The sequence below is a fragment of the Oryx dammah genome, unplaced genomic scaffold (assembly GCF_014754425.2).
Source record: "Oryx dammah isolate SB20612 unplaced genomic scaffold, SCBI_Odam_1.1 HiC_scaffold_17, whole genome shotgun sequence".
Taxonomy (NCBI): Eukaryota; Metazoa; Chordata; class Mammalia; order Artiodactyla; family Bovidae; genus Oryx; species Oryx dammah.
In genome coordinates this window covers 7601280-7626503 of record NW_024070201.1, presented here as the reverse complement: position 1 = coordinate 7626503, position 25224 = coordinate 7601280, and the positions used below count along the sequence as shown (strand labels likewise).

The 25224-nt window shown below is 37.8% G+C and overlaps 1 protein-coding gene across 1 annotated transcript in view; it reads left to right on the top strand.

The window, feature by feature from the left end:
* Positions 1–25224, top strand: part of ARHGAP42 (Rho GTPase activating protein 42) — a 334877-nt gene that overhangs the window by 257119 nt on the left and 52534 nt on the right. Inside the window, exons 7-12 of the mRNA XM_040257874.1 lie at positions 3042–3146; positions 5204–5333; positions 11466–11566; positions 13263–13372; positions 15868–15946; positions 17244–17283. Coding sequence (XP_040113808.1) covers positions 3042–3146; positions 5204–5333; positions 11466–11566; positions 13263–13372; positions 15868–15946; positions 17244–17283 — 565 coding nt within the window. The remainder of the gene's footprint in view (positions 1–3041; positions 3147–5203; positions 5334–11465; positions 11567–13262; positions 13373–15867; positions 15947–17243; positions 17284–25224) is intronic.

The following is a 25224-nucleotide window of genomic DNA, read 5'->3' as shown; positions in this document are numbered from 1 at the left end:
TCCCTAATAATTATTTGTTGATATAAAATTGACAGCATAAAATAATTCTAAAATTACCGACAATGTATTTTGACACATCATCAGGAACTGTTGAACAAATAAAGGAAATTTCTTGAAATGTAACAACTTAACACCAATTTGAAAGTATATGCTTTCCAAAACGTGTATGATTTTGTAAGAAGTTAACTTGTTTAGGAAGAGAAGCATTAGATCATTGCAGAACCAGTATTTAACTGTTGGAAATCATAACACCCATACCAATTAATGCTTGACTGACTCCTCCTTCTTCACCAGACAGAGGAAATGACAGGCTATTATTCACATATGAAGATGATTTCAAACTCTGTTTCTTTCCTCATATAAAATAAAAGTTTACAGACATGTTATGCTATTTGAATTAGAAAAATATTAGCATCTTCTCAAATGTGTTTTCTAACTTTATTGTAGGAAGAAGTTGTGGGAGAGATTGAATTGGTAGACATGTATATGGAATAAAATCGCAGGAAATTAAATGAAAATTTTAAATAAATTATTTTTTAGTTATAACATTTCATATAAATGACCATGTCCGATAACTCCATGGAAAGCTGCTCTTTACAAATAAAAACATCATAAATAATCGCATATGAATGTGGGATTAGAAAGCTAGGGTCATAGAAATTGTGCTTTTGCAAAGAAAATTTTATTCTAACTCTTACATGAAAAGATCTGTATGTAGCTGCATGTTTTTGTTCAACTCTTGCTTCTTTTTTGAGTTTTTCCTGCTGCTTGCTAGAATCCTGTGTTTATTACATAGACCAGTACTGCCACCTTGTGATCTTTTCCTGAATTTCACCTGGCCATCCTTACTCGTTCTCTTTGAGTTCTTATTTCTGGCTTACTGGTTTAGTATTCCTCACATCTGCACATTTTTGATCTCCAACTTCTGGTTAGAATCTCTTCTAGGGTTAGTTAGTTAGTTGCTGTTAGTTACTCAATCATGTCTGACTCTCTGTGACCTCATGGACTGTATAGCCCGACAGACTCCTCTGTCCATGGGATTCTCCAGGCAAGAATCCTGGAGTGGGTAGCCATTCCCTTCTCCAGGGAATCTTCCTGATCCAAGGATCAAACCAGGGTCTCCTACATTACAGGGAGATTCTTCACCATCGGAGTCAGCAGGGAAGCCCATTACCCTTTGGACCTAACAGAAGCAGAAGATATTAAAAAGGAGTGGCAAGAATACACAGAAGAACTATACAAAAAATATTTTCATGACCCAGATAACCATGATGGTGTGATCACTCACCTAGAGCCAGACATCCTGGAATGGGAAGTCAAGTGGGCCTTAGGAAGCATCACTACAAACAAAGCTAGTGGAGGTGATGGAATCCCAGTTGAGCTATTTCAAATCCTAAAAGATGTTGCTGTGAAAGTGCTGCACTCAATATGTCAGCAAATTTGGAAAACTCACCAGTGGCCACAGGACTGGAAAATATCAGTTTTCATTCCAGTCCCAAAGAAAGGCAATGCCACAGAATGTTCAAACTACCACTCAGTTGCACTGATCTCACATGCTAACAAAGTAGTGCTAAAAATTCTCCAAGCCAGGTTTCAACACTATGTGAACTGTGAACTTCCAGATGTTCAAGCTGGATTTAAAAGAGTCAGAGGAATCAGAGATCAAATTATCAACGTTGGATCATCAAAAAAAGCAACAGAATTCCAGAAAAACATCTACTTCTGCTTTATTGACTACACCAAAGCCTTTGACTGTGTGACTCACAACAAGCTCTGGAAAATTCTTAAAGAGATTGGAATACCAGACCACCTTACCTGCCTCCTGAGAAATCTGTAGGCAGGTCAAGAACCAATAGTTAGAACTGGACATGGAACAACAGACTGATTCCAAATCGGGAAAGGAGTACGTCAAAGCTGTATATTGTCACCCTGCTTATTTAAATTATATCCAGAGTACATCATGAGAAATGTTGGCCTGGATGAAGCACAAGCTGGAATCAAGATTGCCGGGAGCAATATCAGTCACCTCAGGTATACAGTCCATGGGGTCGTGAAGAGTTGGACACAACTGAATGACTTCACTTTGACTTTTCACTTTCATGCATTGGAGAAGGAAATGGCAACCCACTCCAGTATTCTTACCTGGAGAATCCTGGGGACAGAGGGCTGCCATCTATGGGGTCGCACAGAGTCAGACGCTACTGAAGCGATTTAGCAGCAGCAGCAGCAGCAGCAGCAGATATGCAGATGACACCACCCTTATGGCAGAAAGTGAAGAAGAGCCAGAGAGCCTCTTGATGAAAGTGAAAGAGGAAACTGAAAAAGTTGGCTTAAAGCTCAACATTCGGAAAATTAAGATCATGGCATCTGGAGCCATCACTTTATAGTAAAAAAGATGGGGAAACAATGAAAACAGTGAGAGATTTTGTTTTGAGGGGCTCCAGAATCACTGCAGATGGTGACTGGAGCCATGAAATTAACACTTGCTCCTTGGAAGAAAAGTTATAACCAGCTTAGACAGCATATTCAAAAGCAGAGATGTTACTTGGCCAACAAAGGTCTGTCTAGTGAAAGCTATGGTTTCTCCAGTAGTCATGTATGGATGTGAGAGTTGAACTATAAAAAAAGCTGAGCACCGAAGAATTCATGCTTTTGAACTGTGGTGTTGTAGAAGACTCTTGATCATGGGGTCACAATGAATTGAACATTACAGAGCGACTATACTGAACTGAACTGTGTTATTTTCATCTTTATTTCCATTAATTCTCTCCTGGATATTTTGTCAGAGTAGTTAACATGACAACTGTCCATGACAAGACCTAAAAGTTAAATCATGTCTGCCAAAAAGGAAGTAAAAATTAGGTTCTGTGGCTTCTGTTTCATATCTGTAATTCTAGTGCCAACTTAGTTGAGGATATTCAAAACTTACTAGCTAGAGGAATTAGAATGAAGTATAATTTCTCTAATTTATTTTATTTGATGATCATCCTTTTTAAAAAACACACTTTTATGGTTTATTTTTTATCTCTTTATTTTTGCAGCTTTTATCATTCCTTCAGGGTTTATTTACTTTTTACCACGAGGGATATGAACTCGCCCAGGAATTTGCACCATATAAACAACAGCTGCAGTTCAACTTGCAGAATGTAAGACTATACCTGTTCTCATTGCCTCTCCTTAGTTAATCAGATGATCCCAGGGCAACTGAGTTATAGCCAAGCTGAATTTATCTGAAGTACAATAAAGCCTCACTCATTTAGAAAAACCACTTAATAAATTTATTAACTTTTTAAAATAAGAGCTAATCTCATGTTTGAAAATTATATACTGCCAAATTTCATGAAAATGAAAATATCTGAGTGCAGAAACCTTGGAAACTGTTACCTTTATCTAGTGTTTTCATTATTTTGCTGAGTGACCCTAGGCATGTCGTATTTCCTGAGAGGGCAGTATTTCTATATTTGTGAAAGGGACTTTCACAATGGACTTTCATGCTCTGTCCCTTTCCTCCCTGAAGCTGTTTATTTTATAGCTGATATTTACTGTTTTCTAAAAATAAATTTAAATGTGGCTTTCAAGCATCCATAAAAGCTGCTTTAAAGCTTCAGAGAGAATTATTTAAAAACACCCTATCTATTTCTGGGAGAGTTTATTTTGTAACGTTGTCCAGTAAATCCTTTTAATATTTGATTGCAGTTATATGAATTCTGATTTACATGTACTGAATACCAGTTACACTTTAAAAAGTTAGCCGATCCATTCTGTATTATCAAATGTTGTTCAGTTGCTAAGTCATGTCTGGACTCTTTGCAGCCTCCTGGACTGCAGCACACCAGGCTTCCCTGTCCTTTCACTATCTCCCAGAGTTTGCTCAAACTCATGTCCATTGAGTCGATGATGCCAGTTACAAAATCTTAATTGTTGAGGATTTTGTGTAAATGAAAAGTTATTTCTGAAACCGTGTCTGGTACTCTAGCTAAAATAGTTTGTGAAGGTTTCACTTAATTTTCTATGAAAAGCATGCCTTTCACTCCTTACCTGATTTTTGCCATTGTAAAGATGTTCAGCAAATAGAAATATGTATTCGGAGCGTACCACGAGAAATAAGTAATTGCATTTATTCTACTTGTGTTTTGCATTTAGCTTTTTATTTAACCTAGATTTTCTCACAGAATCAATTTCACATGCAATTCATTCCATTGTTTTTCAATATGGAATCCATTTGGGCTTTCTCAGTAAATATTAAAAGGGAAAATTATAAACCCAAAGTATTTTTATTACTTCCATATTAAGTGCAATTGCTGGAAGATTCCTGGGATTTGAGAACAAGAGACAGGTGAAGTATTGGAGAAAAATCATATCCTTATGTTTTAAAGGGAAAAGCAGCAAAAGTGGCAATTAAGAAAACTTTCCCAACTTTACCGTGAGATTCAGATCTTTTATTAGGGGCCGTAACAAAATGATAATCATCACTGCGTCACAGGTTGGTGATGATTCTTAAGTTTCCAAGTACGTATTGTTGAGATAATATGACCTGAATGCAAAATTGATATTCATAGAGAAAAGCCATATACTTTCTATATCTTCCCTTAAGTAAACTTGCTATGGCGTAAGTAAATTATTTCCTACAGTAGCAGACGTTAGAACTTGGAAACCTATTCATTTTTATGTGTTAATTTATGCATTGACCTCCTGATAACTATGTTAGGATTTCGGGAAAACAAGGTAAGTGATATTTCTTCAAAGAGGTATTTGGAATAAAAATGATGAACCTTTTTCTTGATAAGTGCCACATATATCAAAACTATGTGAATTTATTTTAACCCTCAAAACAAACTAAGTGGCTGTGTATCTGCTTTTTTTAATCTTATGTATGATGGGATATAAAATGTTATTTTAATTAATATCTTATATTTGTAAAGCTCTAAGTTGTTCCCTAGATAATGTTAAGTGCGAAATTGGATAAAATACACACAAACACAGATGCAAAGAGAAACATGCAGGAGGTCATTCAGAAAAGTTTCACTAAAGCAATTCAAAATTAGAGCATAGGATTCAATGTAGATGGTGATGGATATGGTAAACAGTCCTGAAAGAGTCAAGGTTATCCTTTGCACCATTTGTAGTTTTGAAACCTTAGACTGGGTGTTCCTCAAAACTGGTAGAAAACACTGAATGAAATTGTTGTTTCTATTTACTAAAGACAAGGAATAATTTTGAAAGTACTCGACAAGAGGTGGAGCGATTGATGCAGAGGATGAAATCTGCCAATCAAGATTACAGGCCACCCAGCCAGTGGACAATGGAAGGCTACTTGTATGTCCAGGAGAAACGTGAGTTGCAAAGATGTAAATTAATGTCTCTTAAGATTGACCTTCTGTTTCTATGAGACGTGAGTTGGTTACTTGCTTTTCCTTCAAGAAGGAAGACTGAAATTCCTAACAGCTTTATCCTATATGGTCTGCTTGGCTAGCGACTATCACTGAATATGGAAGTTTTTCCACTTTTCACCATTGGATTCTCTAAGCTGGTATGTTGTTGAACTTGGAACTTAGAATTTTCATGATGATACCGTAACATGAGTTCAGTTTTAGAATTTAATTATGGTGCCTGATCTCAATGCAAAGTTTCATGGAAAATTAAAACCCAAAGCCTTTATCAGATGAATCATCTTGGTGACTTTGGTAGTGGTTTTCCCCTTCAGCAGCATTATTTCATTTAATTCTGTGCTCTGACAGTTTTCAGGAGTAAAACTGGCAATTACATAATATCAAACTGGCGCTGTGTACTTCCTGGTGTTGGGAAATAAGCTTCAGATCCAATAGAGCATTATTATAATTGCCTCACACTGAGAAAGTTTTTCTTACAAAAGTTAATAAAAGCCATTCAAACTTGTATAACTAGGGTCCTTTTTTGTCATTAAGTGGAACCAGTGATTAAATTAACTCTGTTTCAAAGCAGAATGCTCTAAAGCATTCTCTTACTCTTTGTGTTGAAGGAACAGTTGTTTGCATTTCCAGTACGTCATGGGCCAGGGTCTTCATAAAACACAGAATCACGTGCGTGGATGGTGCAGTAATCTCAGATTGCTCTCAGAGTTGGTAAATGCCTATTTTCACTTTCTGTAGTTTTTCTCACGTGTGTGGACTTGAAGACAATATGGAGTAACATTGCCCTAAGTCTCCCCATCTCTAGACAATAGATCATGGTGGTTTTCTTGAAGACATTATAGTTAAAGGGTTTGAGATATGGAAGCTGTAGATGTTGACTGTGAAAGTTTTGGGGGCATAATGCAAAATGATCACTAATATGCCAAGGTAGTTTATATTTGACGTGATCAGATGATTGTCATTTGTTCCTTGACAGTACAGAAGCAGATAACATTTTGATCCAGTAGTCTCAGCAAACATTTAATACTATATTGGTGATAGTGGGCTGCTGGCTCAGGGGATCTGGTTTCAGGATTTTCCTTCTCATAGCTATCTACCTTGACCAGTCTACTGTTTTCAGATGTTAAAATGATGAATCTAATGTCCTGCCTTTATAGTCTATAATTAAAATATAATAAATAGGTTTTTCAAGAATTTCATGAGAAAAGACCAATTCATTGATCATATATGCAAGAGTATATGGATTTAACTCAGGACCCTAAGAAAGATTCTACATACTGAATGGTTTTGCCATATTTGAGAGCCTCAGTGTGAGGGTACATGGAGAGGAGCTTATACTATGCCTAGTGGAGGAATATGTGGATAGTGAGGCTTGTCAAATCTGCTTCTGGTAGAGGAGGTGCAATCCTGTTGCCCAAAGATTTTTTATTCATTGCAGCTCAGCAATACTTTATTTTTTGAGGTCCCTCCTCACCCCTATTGTTAACACAGTTGCTAAAATCATTGTGGGTATACAATATCATGTTCTAATCAAAAAAGCTTTGGATTACCTAGCAAAATTCTTGTATACATAATCTTCACATATGTCCTGTTCAGCCACGACTTGGTAGCCCATCCATTGGATTGTGCCAAGGTTTGCTTACCTATTCCCCAGCTGTTGGACATTTGGATCATACTAAGAGCATAAGCCCTTTAATAGTCTGGGGTCTGGATGCATAGACAGAATGCAGTGTTTTATGCACCTTTCTGATGTTGATATCTTTTATTCTCAGATACCTGAATTCTTCTCTGGGTCAGTCTGAAATGATCATAAAGCCCTCTGTGGCACTGACCTTTTCTCTGAGAGTTCCTATCCCTCTAACATCTGCTTTTAGGCTACAGAACTCAGGTAAATCTTTAATTCCAGTGTCTCTGTAGCCTGGGACCAAATCTGTCTATCTCCTGTGAACCCATACCTTCTCTCCGTCTCCATAGTCTTGCGCTGGCCTCCTTACTGTTCTTTTTTGCTGCAGGCTTGTCAACCTCAGTCCTTTCTCAGAGAGCTTACAGCAGCTGCCTCTGCAGTGCTTGCTTGGTTGTGCCTCTCCTGTGAATGGCCGTGGTCAGGCACGGCACTAAAGGCTCCCCTCTACTTGTGGCATCCTCTCTTATGACATTCTTCCTGTTCCCAGGACAGTGTCCATCTGCATTTTACTCTATGTCTGCCTGTGCTGTTTTTATAGCTTTAGTGAGGCACACTTGGCATGCAGTAAATTGCACATATTTAAAATGTACAGTTTGATCAATTTTGCCACATGTTTCTACCTATGAAGCTGTCACCACAGTCACCATTACACATGTATTCATCAGTCTCAAAAGTGTTATTTTACCTCACTGTCATCCCTCACTCCTTTCATTCTCACTTACCATCCTCACTTCTTCCTTTTGCCTAGGGATTTAAAAAGGAAAATGAATGGGATTATATGCTTTGGAATTATTTTTCTATGAGGAAAAAGTACTCAAAGCCCCTTTCTTCTTGGAATCTTTGAGAGCATTTATATTAAAATCTGACCATTTCACAAAGACACATTGATTGTGCTCTTGCTATCACTGAGTAAGTCTTGTGGAGAACAGAAGAGGAGATAAAGAATATGGCTTCAAGTTGTTTATTCAGTTGTAGGAGGTACAAGACAGATAGACTTACACAATTAGCAACCAGTGATCAATAGTAAATATCAGAGCTGTAAACTCATTGATAAATGGAGATGGATGTAATGGGTTGGTAGCAGATGATTGCTATTTAGACACAGCACTCCACTTCATCTGAGTATGTGGTTTGTATGTTACCCACCTCCAGGTATATAGTGAATTGCATTCTGGAAGATTCCATTTTAAGCAGGAAGAGCATGGGGTCCAGAGTCAGGTAGAACTATACTGGAATTTTATGCCACCTGTTAACTGGATGATTCTGCATAGACAACTTTCTGAGCTCAGTCTTCTCATTTTTAAAAGACGGATATTTAATCTCATAATAACATTGTAAGAATTAGAGATAATGTATATGGAATGTCTCTGTTATCAGTAGTGGTGCATAGCAATACCACTGTACTTCCAGGAGCCCTTACTATTCTGTGCAATTTGTATTTATGTCATTTAACTCTTAAAACAACTCCTGAGAAGTATCGTTCCTCTAAAAAGAACAACTCCAACCACATGCCCTCTTAATGAAGAAAGCAGCACCATCTGCCGCTCTTAAGCTTTATTTTCTTTTATGTAAAATGCTCTTTATAATGTCTGACTTTAAAAGTTCCTAGATAAAATGTTGACAGTTAGTAGGTATCCAGTGAATGTTAATTCCCTCCCAATCCACAGGCATCATCTCAGCAATGTCAGATAATCACTGGATAAGATAATTAAACTTGTTTTGGTTTGCAACTTCAGAGCTGTAATAAATTTTATTTTCCCAGACTTTTTTTTTAGAGACTTCAGAATCACTTGCCTAAGAACATCTGCCCTGGCCTGGTGCCAAGCAACTTTAAAGAAAGCAGTGTGTGTGTGCAGCACACTTGAAGACCAAATGCATGGGGTTCTGAAGTTAACATAGAGGCAGGATGAAACATCTTGGGTCTAATAGGTCATCAGTGTGTTGCTGCAGTTTTATTTAAAAATTATAGCTAATATTGCTTCATAAATTGCTTCCTAAGTAGTAAAGTCACTATAAAGATTTCTCTCCAGCCACTCTCCACTAATCAACCGTAAGCCTTTAAGTATTTTACACCACATGTAACAGAGTTATCAACAAGTATTATTAAGTATTACAGTGTAAAATAGTCCCAAAACAGAATTGAAGTTAATTGCAGTAACCCTTTGTGATTACCAAGTAGGTAGCTGCACCCCATAATTTTAAAGTGTGGAATGGTTTAAGTATTAAAGCTACATATGACACCAAGGGAACTATTATTACAGAAAAAAATTCAAATGGCTCATGAAACACTTTTCTCAAGAGGTGCATTTTTACAATTCTGTTTCCTGGTTTTGAATACATTGTTATAAAACACAGCCAGCAATAACATTGTATATAATTGTTGCTAGAGAGATCTAGGTGTTAATCCAGATAGGACCCTATGTGAGGAAGCTTTAGGAAACAAGCTCCATTTTCAACCTACTCAGCCCACTGGGGCACTTGGTGCAAGATAATTGACTGAAGGCAATGGCACCCCACTCCAGTACTCTTGCCTGGAAAATCCTATGGATGGAGGAGCCTGGTAGGCTGCAGTCCATGGGGTCGCTAAGAGTCAGATACAACTGAGCGACTTCACTTTCACTTTTCACTTTCATGCATTGGAGAAGGAAATGGCAACCCACTCCAGTGTTCTTGCCTGGAGAATCCCAGGGACGGGGGAGCCTGATGGGCTGCCGTCTATGAGGTCTCACAGAGTCGGACACAACGGAAGCGACTTAGCAGCAGCAGCAGCAGGAGTGGGAAAGATGAAGTCTTCTACCGAGGTCATGAAATAATTGAACTCGTGATTCATCTGTTTGCCCAGGTGAAGCAGCATCAACCAGTTTTTAAGGAGAACACTGGATGACAGAGTGGTATGCAGTGGGAAAGGGTTGCATACCCCAGCGAGGTTATATTTATGGAGAAAAAGAAAGTGAACATTATCCATGCATGCATGCTAAGTTGCTTCAGTTGTGTTTGACTCCTTGGACTGTAGCCCACCAGGCTTTTCTGTCCATGAGATTCTTCAGGCAAGAATACTGGAGTGGTTTGCCATGCCCTCCTCCAGGGGATCTTCCCAACCCAGGAGTCAAATGCACATCTCTTACGGTTCCTGCATTGGCTGGTGGGTTCTTTACCACTAGCACCATTGACCCCATGGTCTGTAAGCCCACCAGGCTCCTCTGTCCAAGGGATACTCCAGGCAAGAATACTGGAGTGGGTTGCCTTTCCCTTCTCCAGGGGATCTTCCCGACCCAGGGATCAAACCCGGGTCTCCTGCATTGCAGGCAGATTCTTTATTGTCTGAGCCACCAAGGAAACCCTTCATTTTAAAGAGAGATTTGAATTTAATATTTTTCAGATTAGCGTTAAAAGGGAACAGCTCTGTGGTCAAAAAGTCAGAGAAAGATGAATAATTCATTCCTTCATTCATCAAATCTTTATTGAGGAGCAACTATGTGTCTGGCCCTGTTCTATGGATTAAGAATATGCTATTCCACAAAACATCACTTGATCCTTCTCTCATAGAGCTGTAGATTCTAGTGATGGATGCAGACAGTAAATAGGATGAATTAGTAAAGTGGTGATCATATATGTGTTAACTGCTGAGAAGAAAGTAAAGCAAAAAAAAAAATGAGAGAGATAAGAAGTGAAATGTCATGGTGAAGGTGTTGTGATATTAGCTATTAGATATTAGAAAGGGCCGTATTATAAAGGTGACATTTAGGAAAAAACCTGAAGGAAGTGACAGTGTAAGTCATGCAGGCATCTGAAGGAAGAGTCATCCTGTGAGTGGAAATGCTCTGGGGTAGAAATGCATTCTCCATGTTCAGAGACCAGCAGGGCCCAGTGTAACTAGCATCGAGAGTAGGAGGCAAAAGGCAGTGAGACCAATAATATCCTTCTATCCAGATCATTTGGAGGCTTCGGGGAGATGTGGGAAATGACTGGAGAGTTTTGAACAAAAGGATGAAATAACCTGACTAAATTTTGAGCAGGGTATTTCTGGCAATTTTGAAAGTAGACGACAAAGGAAGATGTAAGGAGACCTGTTACAGCACCTCAGACTGTTCCTTCTCATCCTTCCCACATCCATGGGTAAACCACTTTCCCAGACGAGATAACTGAAGCTGAGAGCTAAAGTAACTCTTGAGTTTACCAAGTACGTGGCAAATTAAGCCAAGTTGTCTGGTTGCAAGACACTCCACCCTACACCACTGTAGCTCCAGACTGGCCTTTCTCACTCATAATAAGCATTACTGACTTGCATGGTCTATGGAAATCCTCGGTTTTACTTCATAGCATCAAAAACTGTGCAAACTTAGATGCAACTCATATATTAACAGTCTGTATCGTTTGTTTCCTTTCATTAGGACCGCTTGGTTTTACATGGATTAAACATTATTGTACATATGATAAAGGAAGTAAAACTTTTACAATGAGTGTTTCAGAAGTGAAATCCAGTGGGAAAATGGTGAGTCATTTTTTTTTCTATTGTTTTTTTAACTGAACTTGTTATTTAAGTAATGGAAATAAAACTCTTTTGTGCTCATTTTTCTAATAAACGTGTCCACAATTTTTAAAAATTGAAAGTCGCAAAAGTTTTCTCTCACTTTAAATGACCTTGATGACTTAAAAAGAGCAGCCAGTACTTCTTTTTCACTTTGGCCGTGAATCTTTATAAGCAGTTACATTACATGTATGGACACCTTGGTGAATGGCATCTCACATTCCTGGCAGCAGAGTCGTTTGTGGTGTTGGTTCGCCAGCAGCCCACAGAGGTTGTCAGGGGCGGGCTGAGGCTCTCGGAGTCCGCCTCTTTCTTCCTGGTGGTTTCCTGTGGGAGCCTGTGTTTGTCCCTACATTCCACAGTCCCTGCAAGCACTGAGTCCTTCTTACTGAAATGCTGGCCAACAAAGTTTCTCAAAAGAAATCAGTGAGTGCTCATTTACCCCTGAAGTCAATCAGTCACTGAATGTCTCACATGGGTGGTGAACAGTATAAACTAAGTGTACTTTGCGGAAGTGCTGCAGAGTGCAGCACCTTTATTGCATGTAGTTTGCAATCTTTTTGTGAGTTAAGATATGAATATGGCAGACGCTGAGACCTACAAATAAGATGACTGAGCCATCATCTGAGAATCCTAGAGCTGGAAGTTATCCTAAAGATTATTGAGGCTCGCCTCCTTTAACTGACTAGAAGATAAAGATGGTAGAAAGTAAGTGACTCCCCACCTAATTTGTGGTATAGATCATGGAATAGTAAATGTTGACCTAATTTAGGCACATATTCAAATATATCAACTGAAACTTATTGTGCTTGAGCATTCAATAGAGTCTAATAATTCAAAGTGACAGATATAAAGTAAAGGAGAACATACTAGAGAAAAAGAAATCTTAGATTGCTACCATCACAGGAAGTTATTAAATGCTGTAATCACACCTTAGTTTCTACTCAAGTTTTCGTAAGAAAAGCTGTTGCCCAGAAGTGAGTTCATGTGACAATAGTGAGATAATAAACAGACTAAGCCAGAGTTCTATTAATAAATCTATAAGATTTGCAACCAGAGATAATAGAATTAACCAAGCATTAGGTAAATATTCTCCTTAAAATTGAATGGCTTTTTAGGTATAGAAGAGAATTATGAATTGAGCTTATGTTAGATTCTGTCCAAAGAGGTTTAGTTTCAGAAGCAAACTAGCGATTGGTTACCAGCAGAAGAATCACATGGTATGCATGATAGTAATAGCGTTATAACAAGTATCTACTAGAGCTTTATTATTTTGGTAACTCTCTTGAGATTTGGAGTCAACTGTCAGCTGTCATTTAATACTCCACAGTTCTGATTCAAATATATACACATTACAGTATAATTTAACATGATAAGTAAATATGTTGAAGGATGCTAGGCACAGAATGCTCAGAATTCTTTGAGTAAAACATATATATGTGATTAATTTGTTAATTAATTGTTTGGTGTATTACAGTTGGGAAGTTAACATTAGCCAGACATCTTTGTATTAATATTTATAGAAATAGGGCATGATTATAATCTTTATACATAAACTGTACTCTGAGTTATTTTAATATGGAAACTTTAGATGGTATATTTAATATATTTCAGTTCACTCTGTCATCATGTCAAAAATATGTTCCACCTCTTGTTTCAGAATGGCCTTGTTACTAGCTCACCGGAAATGTTTAAGTTAAAATCTTGTATCCGACGAAAGACAGATTCAATTGATAAACGATTCTGCTTTGACATAGAAGTGGTCGAAAGGTTTGAACTTTTCACGTTGTATTTTTTAATTTGGTTTAGATTAATTTTTTTCTGTATAGAGCTGTAAATATGAAACAGCATAAAGTGCTTGTTTTTCAGTCTCTTTTTAAAAAAGCAATATATGTTTAATTCATTCTCTCACTTGTTTATTCAATAAATATGGATTACATGATGCTTTCAAAAAAATAAATTAGACACAGAGTGCTACCAAAGGGTAATGTCACGCAGTGAAGAATCTGAAAAAGCACACACTGTGGACTAGGGTCCCCATCCCAGTGAAGGAACCGGACAGCATTGTTCATGGCTCCCGGGTCAGCTTTCTGTATGGTTTTGAAACCTAGCGGCCTTGTGCCAAAGTATAAAAAAAGACACTGCTGCACTTGCCGAAAGCTTCCTTCGGCCAGTGAAATTCTATGCCTTCCATGCATACGGCCCTGTTCTGGGCATTCTTAGTCACAGGATATTGGGAGAGACATAAAGGTTGTGCAGCCAAGCTCATCATCTAACAGAAGTGTTTAGCTGTCCTCATTTATCATTTCAAGTAGAATAGAAACAAAGTCAGGAAAAGTATGTAAGTATGTTTCTTGACCTCTGTTGTATTCCATAATCTATTCTTCCCCTGTATTACCACCATGCTTCTGAATACGCTAGCTTTGCATGTGAATATATACCACACACACACACACACACACACACACACACACACATATATATATATATATATAACATTCTGACATACTGTATACACTGTTTTATACCATAGCTTACATATTATAATTATTTAGTAAGACATGGCCCCATTCTTATGCTTCTTTAAAACAATGTTAGCTGTTTTGGCCCTGTGTTCTTATACTTTGTAGATCTGCTGAGCAAGTTTACGTCTCTCTCCAAAAATTCCTTCGGGATTTTTGACTGGAGTTCTATTAAGTTATTAGTTTAAAAATGGTGAATTGAACTCTCCCTAAGATTTTATATATCTTTTTTTCCACCCTTTTTGTTTTTGAGTGTCTTCTTTTCACTGAAATTTTGAATAGAATTCTTTGATTAGTAGAAACTCATTTTTGTTGTATGGTTGAAACCGCTGTGTAAAGACTAGTAATTTTTTTAATATATCAATCTATGTCCATTGGTTTTAATAATTTTGTGATAGGAATGTCTTGATTTTCTACGTAGATGAGTACTAACATAGTAGTGATTTTTCTTTTCTTTTTTCAGTGCTTTCTAGATATATAACCTTGGAGCACACTGTTAAACCCTGTGCTTCAGTTGTTTCATCTGTAAAACAAGGCTAGTCACTATGCACATCAAAGGGCTGTTGTGAGGAATAAACAGGTTAATGAAGGAGACATAACAGTGCCTGGCACACAATAAACAGCCTACAAGTATTGTTGTTATTACTGATGTTTTAAACTGGCTTAAATTACCCCAGATAAAATTACTTTGATCTTTATAATCAGTTTCTCCATTTCTTATCAATATAATGATCCATTTTCCTGTACCCATGAAGACATATCCCTTCCTCACAGTTTTAGCTCATTCTAGGCTTGTAATTGGCTTCCCCATTACACAATATTTAAATGAGATTTCCTTCTTGTTTACCTTGTCACAGAGCCCGCTAAGTTTCTGTTTATCCTATGAACAGCTTGCACAGTTCATTAGGTTAATTTCACTTTTTTCCTGTATTTTCTGTCATTGTCTTCATATTGATTTCATCTCTCCCTTTGCTTGCTCTTTCTTGAAGCACATCCTCAAGTAGCTAATGCAGAATGGGGGCATGGGAGAGAGTTGTTTTCTAAAGTGTTAATGATAATGCTGTGATCATTGTATAAACAGTTTGGTCTTATTCTCTTCTGTAAAATTAACTAGTTATGATATAAGGCTTCTCATATTGCTATATGAAACTAAAGTGGCTCAGTCATGTCCGACTCTTAGCAACCCCAGGGACTGTAGCCTACCGTGCTCTTCCGTCCATGGGATTTTCCAAGCAAGAGTACTGGAGTGGGTTGCCACTTCCTTCTCCAAGGGATCTTCCCAACCCAGGGATTGAACCTGGGTCTCCCACGTTGTAGGCAGATCCTTTAATGTCTGAGCCACCAGGGAAGTCCACATTGCTATATATTCATTGTAATTATTTTTAGTGACTATATGATAATACCCTGGGTCATATTCTTAATTATTCACATCTTATGGAATGTTTAGGTGGTTTTGAACTTTGATGAATGTGGCTCTGTCATCCTTTTCAGTCATTTTAGGGGAAGTAGTTTGAGACTAGCCTCCTTCGGACAGTCTTATACCTAAAACACTTAGGATTTCTTTTCAAATTTTTAATTTCTTTATTCTTTTCTCTCCTATCTATATTATTTTCTCTTTTCATTTTTTTCTCTTTCCTGCTTTTTCTTCAAATTTTACTTAGTTAACTAAGAATTTAAATAAACAGCATATGTTTAAAGGCATAAATAAGTGAATTGAATATATATAATATTTATTTTTAATAGGCATGGGATCATCACATTGCAAGCCTTTTCAGAAGCTAATCGAAAACTCTGGCTTGAAGCCATGGATGGAAAGGAACCGGTAGGAATATGACACATTCTCTAATTTTGATTTATTGTTCTAATAATTGCAAAGTACATCTAAAAAAATTTATTTGCCTATCTATGTATAGTATATTTGAAAATATTAAAATAGGAAATCAGGAGTAGAGACCCTTTTGAATTTGTTTTTCAGGGAGACTTCTAGGACTAATTTAAAACCCTAAAATTACTTTAAAAAAGTAATTTTATTTGGCTACATTGATTGGATTGCTTTGTTTTGCTAATAGTTCTTGAGTGTCTACTCTTTGCAAGGCCAGTGTGAGGTTTTATGATCAGCATGATGAACAAATTTCAGGGTAACCTAGACCATGGGTTGGAAGTCTCCTTTGATAAAATTGTTTATAACTTGACATTTCCCTCGAACCAGATCCCCATTTTTCTAATAGATATTTTGATGTTGACATAAATTTACTTGAAATGATCAGGGAGGCTTATATAAAAAAGGGAATACGCCACGGATGATGTCTGTGACGCACGCAGCACTGAGTCCTTAGAGGGATGAGCACACAGAGCCAATAGAAGACACCAGCCTCTCCCTGGAAAACTGTCTTTTAAATGGCAAAGAACTTGTGAAAAGTACCTGTGCAACAGCAGAGATACACAAAGTGTGGACCCTAGACTTTGAGTCTATCCTACAAACTATTACCAGGCTAAACTGAGTGCAGAGATTATGATTAAGGATCTGGAAAATTTTGCAGCAATTAGAAGTCATTTTACATCTGTTGAATTTAATAATAAAATAATTTAGACTGTCTATTCTTGATAGTTTATTACATTTACACTTTTTTTTAAATTTACAAAATTATCCGTCAGTGACAGATTAAAAATTAAAAACAAAGCAACTTGTCTCTTTACTGCTAATAGTTGAGAGGCAAGCCCTGACCTAGAGGAAATTTAGAAGACAGTGTGATAGCTTAACAAGCACAAGTTAGGGTACATGCTGAGAACAAATGCTAAGCAGGTAATTTGAGGAGGAAACAATCAGGTGCATCCATCATGAGGTACTTCCTGAAGAAGGGAGATTGTGCATCGTGTTGGAGAATGGAATGAGATGCTTAGATCCGAGGGAAAGCGGTAAACCTTTGCCCAGGGCAGGACAGCAAGGGAGCAAAAGGAGTGGGAGGCCAGACGGGAGGAGGGCATTGTGCAGACAGTAGTGCTAGGGCCTTGAAATCAAGACACTCCCTTTGTATATCACTGAGCCAGTATCACCCTGGTCATTCTCTGTTGTGGCTCATTAACTGAAGATGACTGGCTGACTTCTTTTGTTTTTTTAGATTTATACCCTGCCTGCGATTATTAGCAAGAAAGAAGAAAGTAAGTTGTTTTCATAATTATTTGAAATGTTATCATGTAGGTTTTTTTTTTAATTTTTAGTTGAAGTAAATGGCAGTCCACTCCAGTATTCTTGCCTGGGGGAACCCATGGATAGCCTGGCGGGATACAGTCCATAGGGTCGCAAAGAGGCAGACACGACTGAGCCACTAAACCACAAGAACAAAAATAACAAATTAGTTTCAGCTGTACAACAAAATAATTAATTTCTGTATAAACTGTAAAGTCATTACTACAATAAGTCTAGTACCATCTGTCACCATAAAGTTGTCCCCTTTCATCTACTTCACCCACCCTCCAATGCCCTTCCCTCTGATAACCATGAATCTGAGTTTGGTTTCTTTTTTCTTTGTTTTATTGTTTATATTCCACATATAAGTGAAATCGTATGGTATTTGTCCTTCTCTAACTCATTTCACTTAACAAGATGCCTTTGAGTTCCCTCCATATTATTGCAAATGGCAAACAAAAATTTTTCTTTTTTATAGCCAAACAATAGTCCATTTTGTGTATATACCTTATCTTCTTTATCCAATTCTCCCATCACTGTTAATTTAGATTGTGTCCCTATCTTAGCTATTGTAAATAATGCCACAATGAGTATAGAGATGGATATATCTTTTCAAATTCTTATTTTTCATTTTCTTTGGATAAATACCCAGAAGTGGTATAGCTGGATCTTATGGTAGTTTGTTCTTAAACCTTGAGGTACCTTTTTACTATTTTCCATAGTTGCTGCTCCAGTATACATTCCCACCAATAGTGTACAAAGTTTCCCTTCTCTCCACATTCTCTGTAAACCTTCTCTTTTTTTATCCTTTGGATAATAGCCATTCTAGCAGGTATGAGTGATACCTCATTTTGATTGCATTTCTCTGATGATTAGTGGTGTTAAATGTCTTTTCATGTGCCTACTGACCATCTGTGTGTGTTTTGAATAAAATATATAAATCCTCTGCCCATTTTTAAGTAAATAATTTTTTACTATTAAGTTTGAATTCTTTATATATTTTTTGACATTTACCCCTTATCATATATATGATTTGCAAATATTTTCCCCTCATTCAGTAGGTCACCCAGTGCATTTTGTTGATTATTTCCTTTACTGTACAGAAGCTATTCAGTTTCATATAGGCCTACTTGTTTATTTTTGCTTTTGTTGCCTTTGCTTTTGAGGTCAGATCCAAAAAATTCCCTCTCAACACTGATACTAAGGAGCTTATTGCCTACATTTTCTTCTAGAATTTTTATGGATTCAGGTCTTATGTTTAAGTTGTAATCCATTTAAATTTGATTTTTGGTGTGTGGTACTATATTCATGTCTTTGCAAGTGTCTGTCCAGTTTTCCAAGCACCATTTATTGAAGCGGCTGCCTTTTCTGTTTTATATTCTTGACTCCTTTGTCATAAATTATTTATCCATGAACATATGGGTTTATTTCTAGACCCTTTACTCTCTCCTATTGATTTATGTCTCTGTATTTATGTCCTTACCATACTTTTTTGACTACTGTAACTTTGTATTTATTTTGAAATCAAGGAGTTTGATACCTCCCACTTTATTTATTTATTCATTCATTTAGGGGTTTGTTTTTCTGATGATTCTTTTGTCTGAAATCTGCCTTATCAGATTCTTTAATGGTTCCATAAAGTTATTGAATTATTCCAAGGTGTTTCTTTTTTATGCAGTTGTAAATGTGATTGTTTTCTTAATTTCTTTTTCTGATATTTTGTAATTAGTTATAGGAATACAGGAGATTTCTATATGTTGATTTTGTATGATGAAACTTTACTGAAATCATTTGTTAGTTCTAAGAGTTGAACTCCTTATTGCCAAATTCAGACTGAAATTGAAGAAAGTAAGGAAAACCACTAGACCATTCAGATATGACCTAAATCAAATCCCTTATGATTATACAGTGGGAGTGAGAAATAGATTTAAGGGACTAGATCTGATAGATAGAGTACCTGATGAACTATGGACAGAGGTTCATGACATTGTACAGGAGACAGGGATCAAGACCATCCCCATGGAAAAGAAATGCAAAAAAGCAAAATTGCTGTCTGAGGAGGCCTTACAAATAGCTGTGAAAAGAAGAGAAGCAGAAAGCAAAGGAGAAAAGGAAAGATAAAAGCATCTGAATGCAGAGTTCCAAAGAATAGCAAGAAGAGATAAGAAAGCCTTCTTCAGTGAGCAATGCAAAGAAATAGAGGAAAACAACAGAATGGTAAAGACTAGAGATCTCTTCAAGAAAATTAGAGATACCAAGGGAACATTTCATGCAAAGATGGGCTCAATAAAGGAAAGAAATGGTATGGACCTAACAGAAGCAGAAGATATTAAGAAGAGGTGGCAAGAATACACAGAAGAACTGTACAAAAAAGATCTTCATGACCCAGATAATCACGATGGTGTGATGACTGACCTAGAGCCAGACATCCTGGAATGTTAAGCCAATTGGGCCTTAGAAAGCATCACTATGAACAAAGCTAGTGGAGGTGATGGAATTCAAGTTGAGCTATTTCAAATCCTGAAACATGATGCTGTGAAAGTGCTGCACTCAACATGCCAGCAAATTTGGAAAACTCATCAGTGGCCACAGAACTGGGAAAGGTCAGTTTTCATTCCAATCCCAAAGAAAGGCAATGCCAAAGAATGCTCATACTACCATACAATTGCACTCATCTCACATGCTAGTAAAGTAATGCTCAAAATTCTCCCAGCCAAGCTTCAGCAATATGTGAATCATGAACTTCCAGATGTTCAAGCTGGTTTTAGAAAAGGCAGAGGAACCAGAAATCAAATTGCCAACATCCCCTGGATCATGGAAAAAGCAAGAGAATTCCAGAAAAAAACATCTATTTCTGCTTTATTGACTATGCCAAAGCCTTTGACTGTGTGGATCACAATAAACTGTGGAAAATTCTGAGAGAGATGGGAATACCAGACCACCTGACCTGCCTCTTGAGAAACCTATATGCAGGTCAAGAAGCAACAGTTAGAACTGGACATGGAACAACAGACTGGTTCCAAATAGGAAAAGGAGTACGTCGAGGCTGTATATTGTCACCATGCTTATTTCACTTATATGCAGAGTACATCATGAGAAACGCTGGGCTGGAAGAAACATAAGCTAGAATCAAGTTTGCCGGGAGAAATATCAAAAACCTCAGATATGCAGATGACGCCACTCTTATGGCAGAAAGTGAAGAGGAACTAAAAAGCCTCTTGATGAAAGTGAAAGAGGAGAGCAAAAAAGTTGGCTTAAAGCTCAACATTCAGAAAACGAAGATCATGGCATCTGGTCCCATCACTTCATGGGAAATAGATGGGGAAACAGTGGAAACAGTGTCAGACTACTTTTTGGGGGCTTCAAAATCACTGCAGATGGTGATTTCAGCCATGAAATTAAAAGACGCTTACTCCTTGGAAGAAAAGTTATGAGCAACCTAGATAGCATATTCAAAAGCAGAGACATTACTAAGGTCTGTCTAGTCAAGGCTATGGTTTCCCCAGTAGTCATGTATGGATGTGAGAGCTGGACTGTGAAGAAGGCTGAGCGCTGAAGAATTGATGCTTTTGAACTGTGGTGTTGGAGAAGACTCTTGAGACTCCCTTCTACTGCAAGGAGATCTAACCAGTCCATTCTGAAGGAGATCAGTCCTGGGGTTTCTTTGGAAGGAATGATGCTGAAGCTGAAACTCCAGTACTTTGGCCACCTCATGAGAAGAGTTGACTCATTGGAAAAGACTCTGATGCTGGGAGGGATTGGGGGCAGGAGGAAAAGGGGATGACAGAGGATGAGATGGCTGGATGGCATCACTGACTCAATGGACTTGAGTCTGAGTGAACTCTGGGAGTTGGTGATGGACAGGGAGGCCTGGCGTGCTGCGATTCATGGGGTCGCAAAGAGTCGGACACGACTGAGTGGCTGAACTGAACTGAACTGAAGAGGTGGGTTTTTGTTTTTGTTTTTGTTTTGGTGGACTCTATACTTTGTTTATATATATATATAGTATCATGTCATGTGCAAATACTGATATTTTTTCATCTTCCTTTCCAGTAGGGATTCCTGTTATTTCTTTTTTCCCCTAACTGCTGTGGCTGGTACTTCCAATACTATGTTGAATAAAAGTAGTTAGAGTGAGCATTCTTCTATATAGTTCCTAATGTTAAAGGAATACCTTTCATCTTTCACCAATGAGTATGGTATTATCTGTGGGCTTGTCATATATAACCTCTATTATGTCAAAATATGTACCCTCTCTGCCCACTTTGTTGAGAGTGTTTATCATAATTAGATGCTGAATTTTGTGAAATGCTTTCTCTGCATCTTTGGAGACAGTCATACATTTTTTATGATTCATTTTATAAGTATGAGTATCATGTTTATTGATTGAATAAACTTTGCATCCTTGGAACAAGTCTCACTTAATGATCATGATCATCCTTTTCTTTTTTTTTTTCTTTTTCTTTTATTTTCCTTTTTATTTTAATTTCTTATATGATTGAATTCAGTTTGGCTTCCCAGGTGGCACTAGTGTTAAAGAACCTGCCTGCCAATGCACAAGACACTAGAGACGAGGGTTCAAAACCTGGGCCAGGAAGATCCCCTGGAGGAGGGCATGGCAATGCACTCCAGTATTTTTACCTGGAGAGTCCTATGGACAGAGGAGCCTTGTGGGCTACAGTCCATAGGGTCACAAAGAGTTGGGCATAACTAGCACACAGTCGTGAAGCAACCAACTGCAGCATACACGAATTCAGTTTGCTAATATTTTGTAGAAGACTTTTATATATTTTCATTGGAGATGTTGGCCTGTAATTTTCATTTTTTATCTATCCTTGTCTGTTTTTGTTATCAGGATAATGCTGGCTTTATAAAATGAGTTTGGACATGTTCTGTCTTCTTCACTTTTTGGATTAGTGTGAGGATAGATATTCAGTCTTTGAATGTTTGATAAAATTTACAGGTGAAACAGTCTGTTGCTGTCGGGATTCTTTTCTTTTTTTTGTAATCTCTTTACTAATAATCTGTCTATTCAGATATTTTATTTCTTTATATTTCAGTCTTAGAAGGTTATATGTTTCTAGGAATTTATCCATTTGATCTAAGTTATACAGTTCCTGTTCCCCAACCAGTAATGCTGAAGAAGCTAAAGTTGAACTGTTCTGTGAAGACCTACAAGAACTTCTAGAACTAACACCCAGAAAAGATGGATTTTTCAATATAGGGGACCGGAATTCAAAAATAGGAAGACAAGAGATAGCTGGAGTAACAGGCAAATTTGGCCTTGGAGTACAGAATGAAGCAGGGCAAAGGCTAGCAGAGTTTTGCAAAGAGAACACACTGGTCATAGAAAACACCCTCTTCCAATAACAGAAGAGAATACTCTACAAATGGACATCACCAGATGGTCAATACTGAAATAAGGTTGATTATATTCTTTGCAGCCAAAGATGGAGAAGCTCTATACAGTCAGCAAAAACAAGAGCAGGAGCCTACTGTGGCTCAGATCTTGAACTCCTTATTGAAGATTCTGATTCAAATGAAAAAAGTAGGGAAAACCACTAGACCATCCAAGCATGACCTAAAACAAATACCTTACATTATACAGTGGAAGTGACAAGGAGATTCAAGGGATTAGATCTGATAGACAGAGTGCTTGAAGAACTATGGATGGAGGTTCATGACATTGTACAGAGGCAGTGATCAAGACCATCCCCAAGGAAAAGAAATGCAAAAAGGCAAAATGGTTGTCTGAGGAGGCCTTAGAAATAGCTGAGAAAAGAAGAGAAGCTAAAGACAAAGGAGAAAAGGAAAGATATACCCATCCGAATGCAGAGTCCCAAATAATAGCAAGGAGAGATAAGAAAGATTTCTTCAGTGCATAGAAATAGAGGAAAACAGTAGAATGGGAAAGACTAGAGATCTCTTCAAATGAATTAGAGATACCAAGGGAACATTTCACTCAAAGACAGGCTCAATAAAGGACAGAAAGAGTATGGACCTCACAGAAGCAGAAGATATTAAGAGGAAGTGACAAGAATACACAGAAGAGCTATACAAAAAAGATTTTCGTGACTCACATAACCGTGATGGTTTGATCACTCAACTAGAGCCAGACATCCTGGATGTGAAGCCAAGTGGGCCTTAGGAAGTATCACTATGAACAAAGCTAGTGGAGGTGATGGAATTCCAGTTGAGCTGTTTCAAATCCTAAACAGTAGTGCTGTGAAAGTACTGCACTCAATATGCCAGCAAATTTGGAAAATTCAGCAGTGGCCACAGGACTGGAAAAGGTCAGTTTTCATTCCAATCCCAAAGAAAGGGAATGCCAAAGAATGTTCAAACTACCACACAGCTGCATTTATCTCACACACCAGCAAAGTAATGCTCAAAATCCTCCCAGCCAGGCTTCAACAGTACATGAACTGTGAACTTCCAGATGTTCAAGCTGGATTTTAAAAGGGCAGAGGAATCAAAGATCAAATTGCCAACATCCGCTGGATCATTGAAAAAGTGAGAGAATTCCAGAAAAACATCTACTTCTGTTTTATCGACTATGCTGGAGCCTTTGACTGTGTGGATCACAACAAACTGGAAAATTCTTAAATAAATGGGAATACCAGACCACCTTACCTGCCTCCTGAGAAATCTGTATGCAGGTCAGGAAGCAACAGTTAGAAATGGACATGGAACAACAGACTGGTTCCAAATTGGGAAAGGAGTACGTCAAGGCTTTACATTGTCACCCTGCTTATTTAACTTCTATGCAGAGTACATCATGTGAAATGCCAGCCTGGATGAATCACAAGCTAGAGTCATGATTGCGGGAGAAATATCAATAATCTCAGATATGCAGATGATACCGCCATTATGGCAGCAAGCGAAGAGGAACTAAAGAGCCTCTTGATGCAAGTGAAAGAGGAAAGTGAAAAATTTGCCTTAAACTTAAACTTAAAATGCCTTAAGCATTTAGAAAACTGAGATCATGGCATCTGGTCCCATCACTTAATGGCAAATAGATCGGTAAACAGTGGAAACACTGAAAGACTTTAATTTTGGGGGCTCCAAAATCACTGCAGGTGGTGACTGCACCCGTGAAATTAAAAGATGCTTGCTCCTTGGAAGAAAACCTATGACTAACCTAGACAGCTAATTAAAAAGCAGAGACATTATGTTGCCGACAAAGGTCCATCTAGTCAAAGCTATGGTTTTTCCAGTAGTCATGTATGGATGTGAGAGTTGGACCATAAAGAAATCTGAGCGCCTTAGAATTGATGCTTTTGAACTGTGGTGTTGGAGAAGACTCTTGAGAGTCCCTTGGACACCAAGGAGATCCAACCAGTCCATCCTAAAGGAAATCAGTCCTGAATATTCTTTGGAAGGACTGATGCCAAAGCTGAAACTCCAGTACTTTGGCCACCTGATGTGAAGAGCTGACTCATTGAAAAAGACCCCTATGCTGGGAGGGGTTGGGGGCAGGAGGACAAGGGGATGACAGAGGATAAGATAGTTGGCTGGCATCACTGACTCGATGGGCATGAGTTTGAGCAAGCTCCTAGAGTTGGTGATGGACAGAGAGGCCTGGCGTGCTGCAGTCTGTGGGGTCGCAAAGAGTCAGACACGCCTGAGCAACTGAACTGAACTGATCCAATTTGTTGTCATAAGATTGTTCTTAAAAGTCCCCCATGATTCTTTGTATTTCTTTACTTTACTATGACTGCAATTTCTCCTCTTTTCATTTCTCGCTTTGTTTGAGCCTTCTCTCTTTTATTGGTTAGTCTAACTAAAAGTTGGTCATATTTATTTATCTTTTCAATGAACTAGCTCTTGATTTTCATCTTTCTTATTATTATTGTTTTAGCCTCTGTTTTATTCATTTCCACATTAATCTTTATGATTTTCTTCCTCCTCTT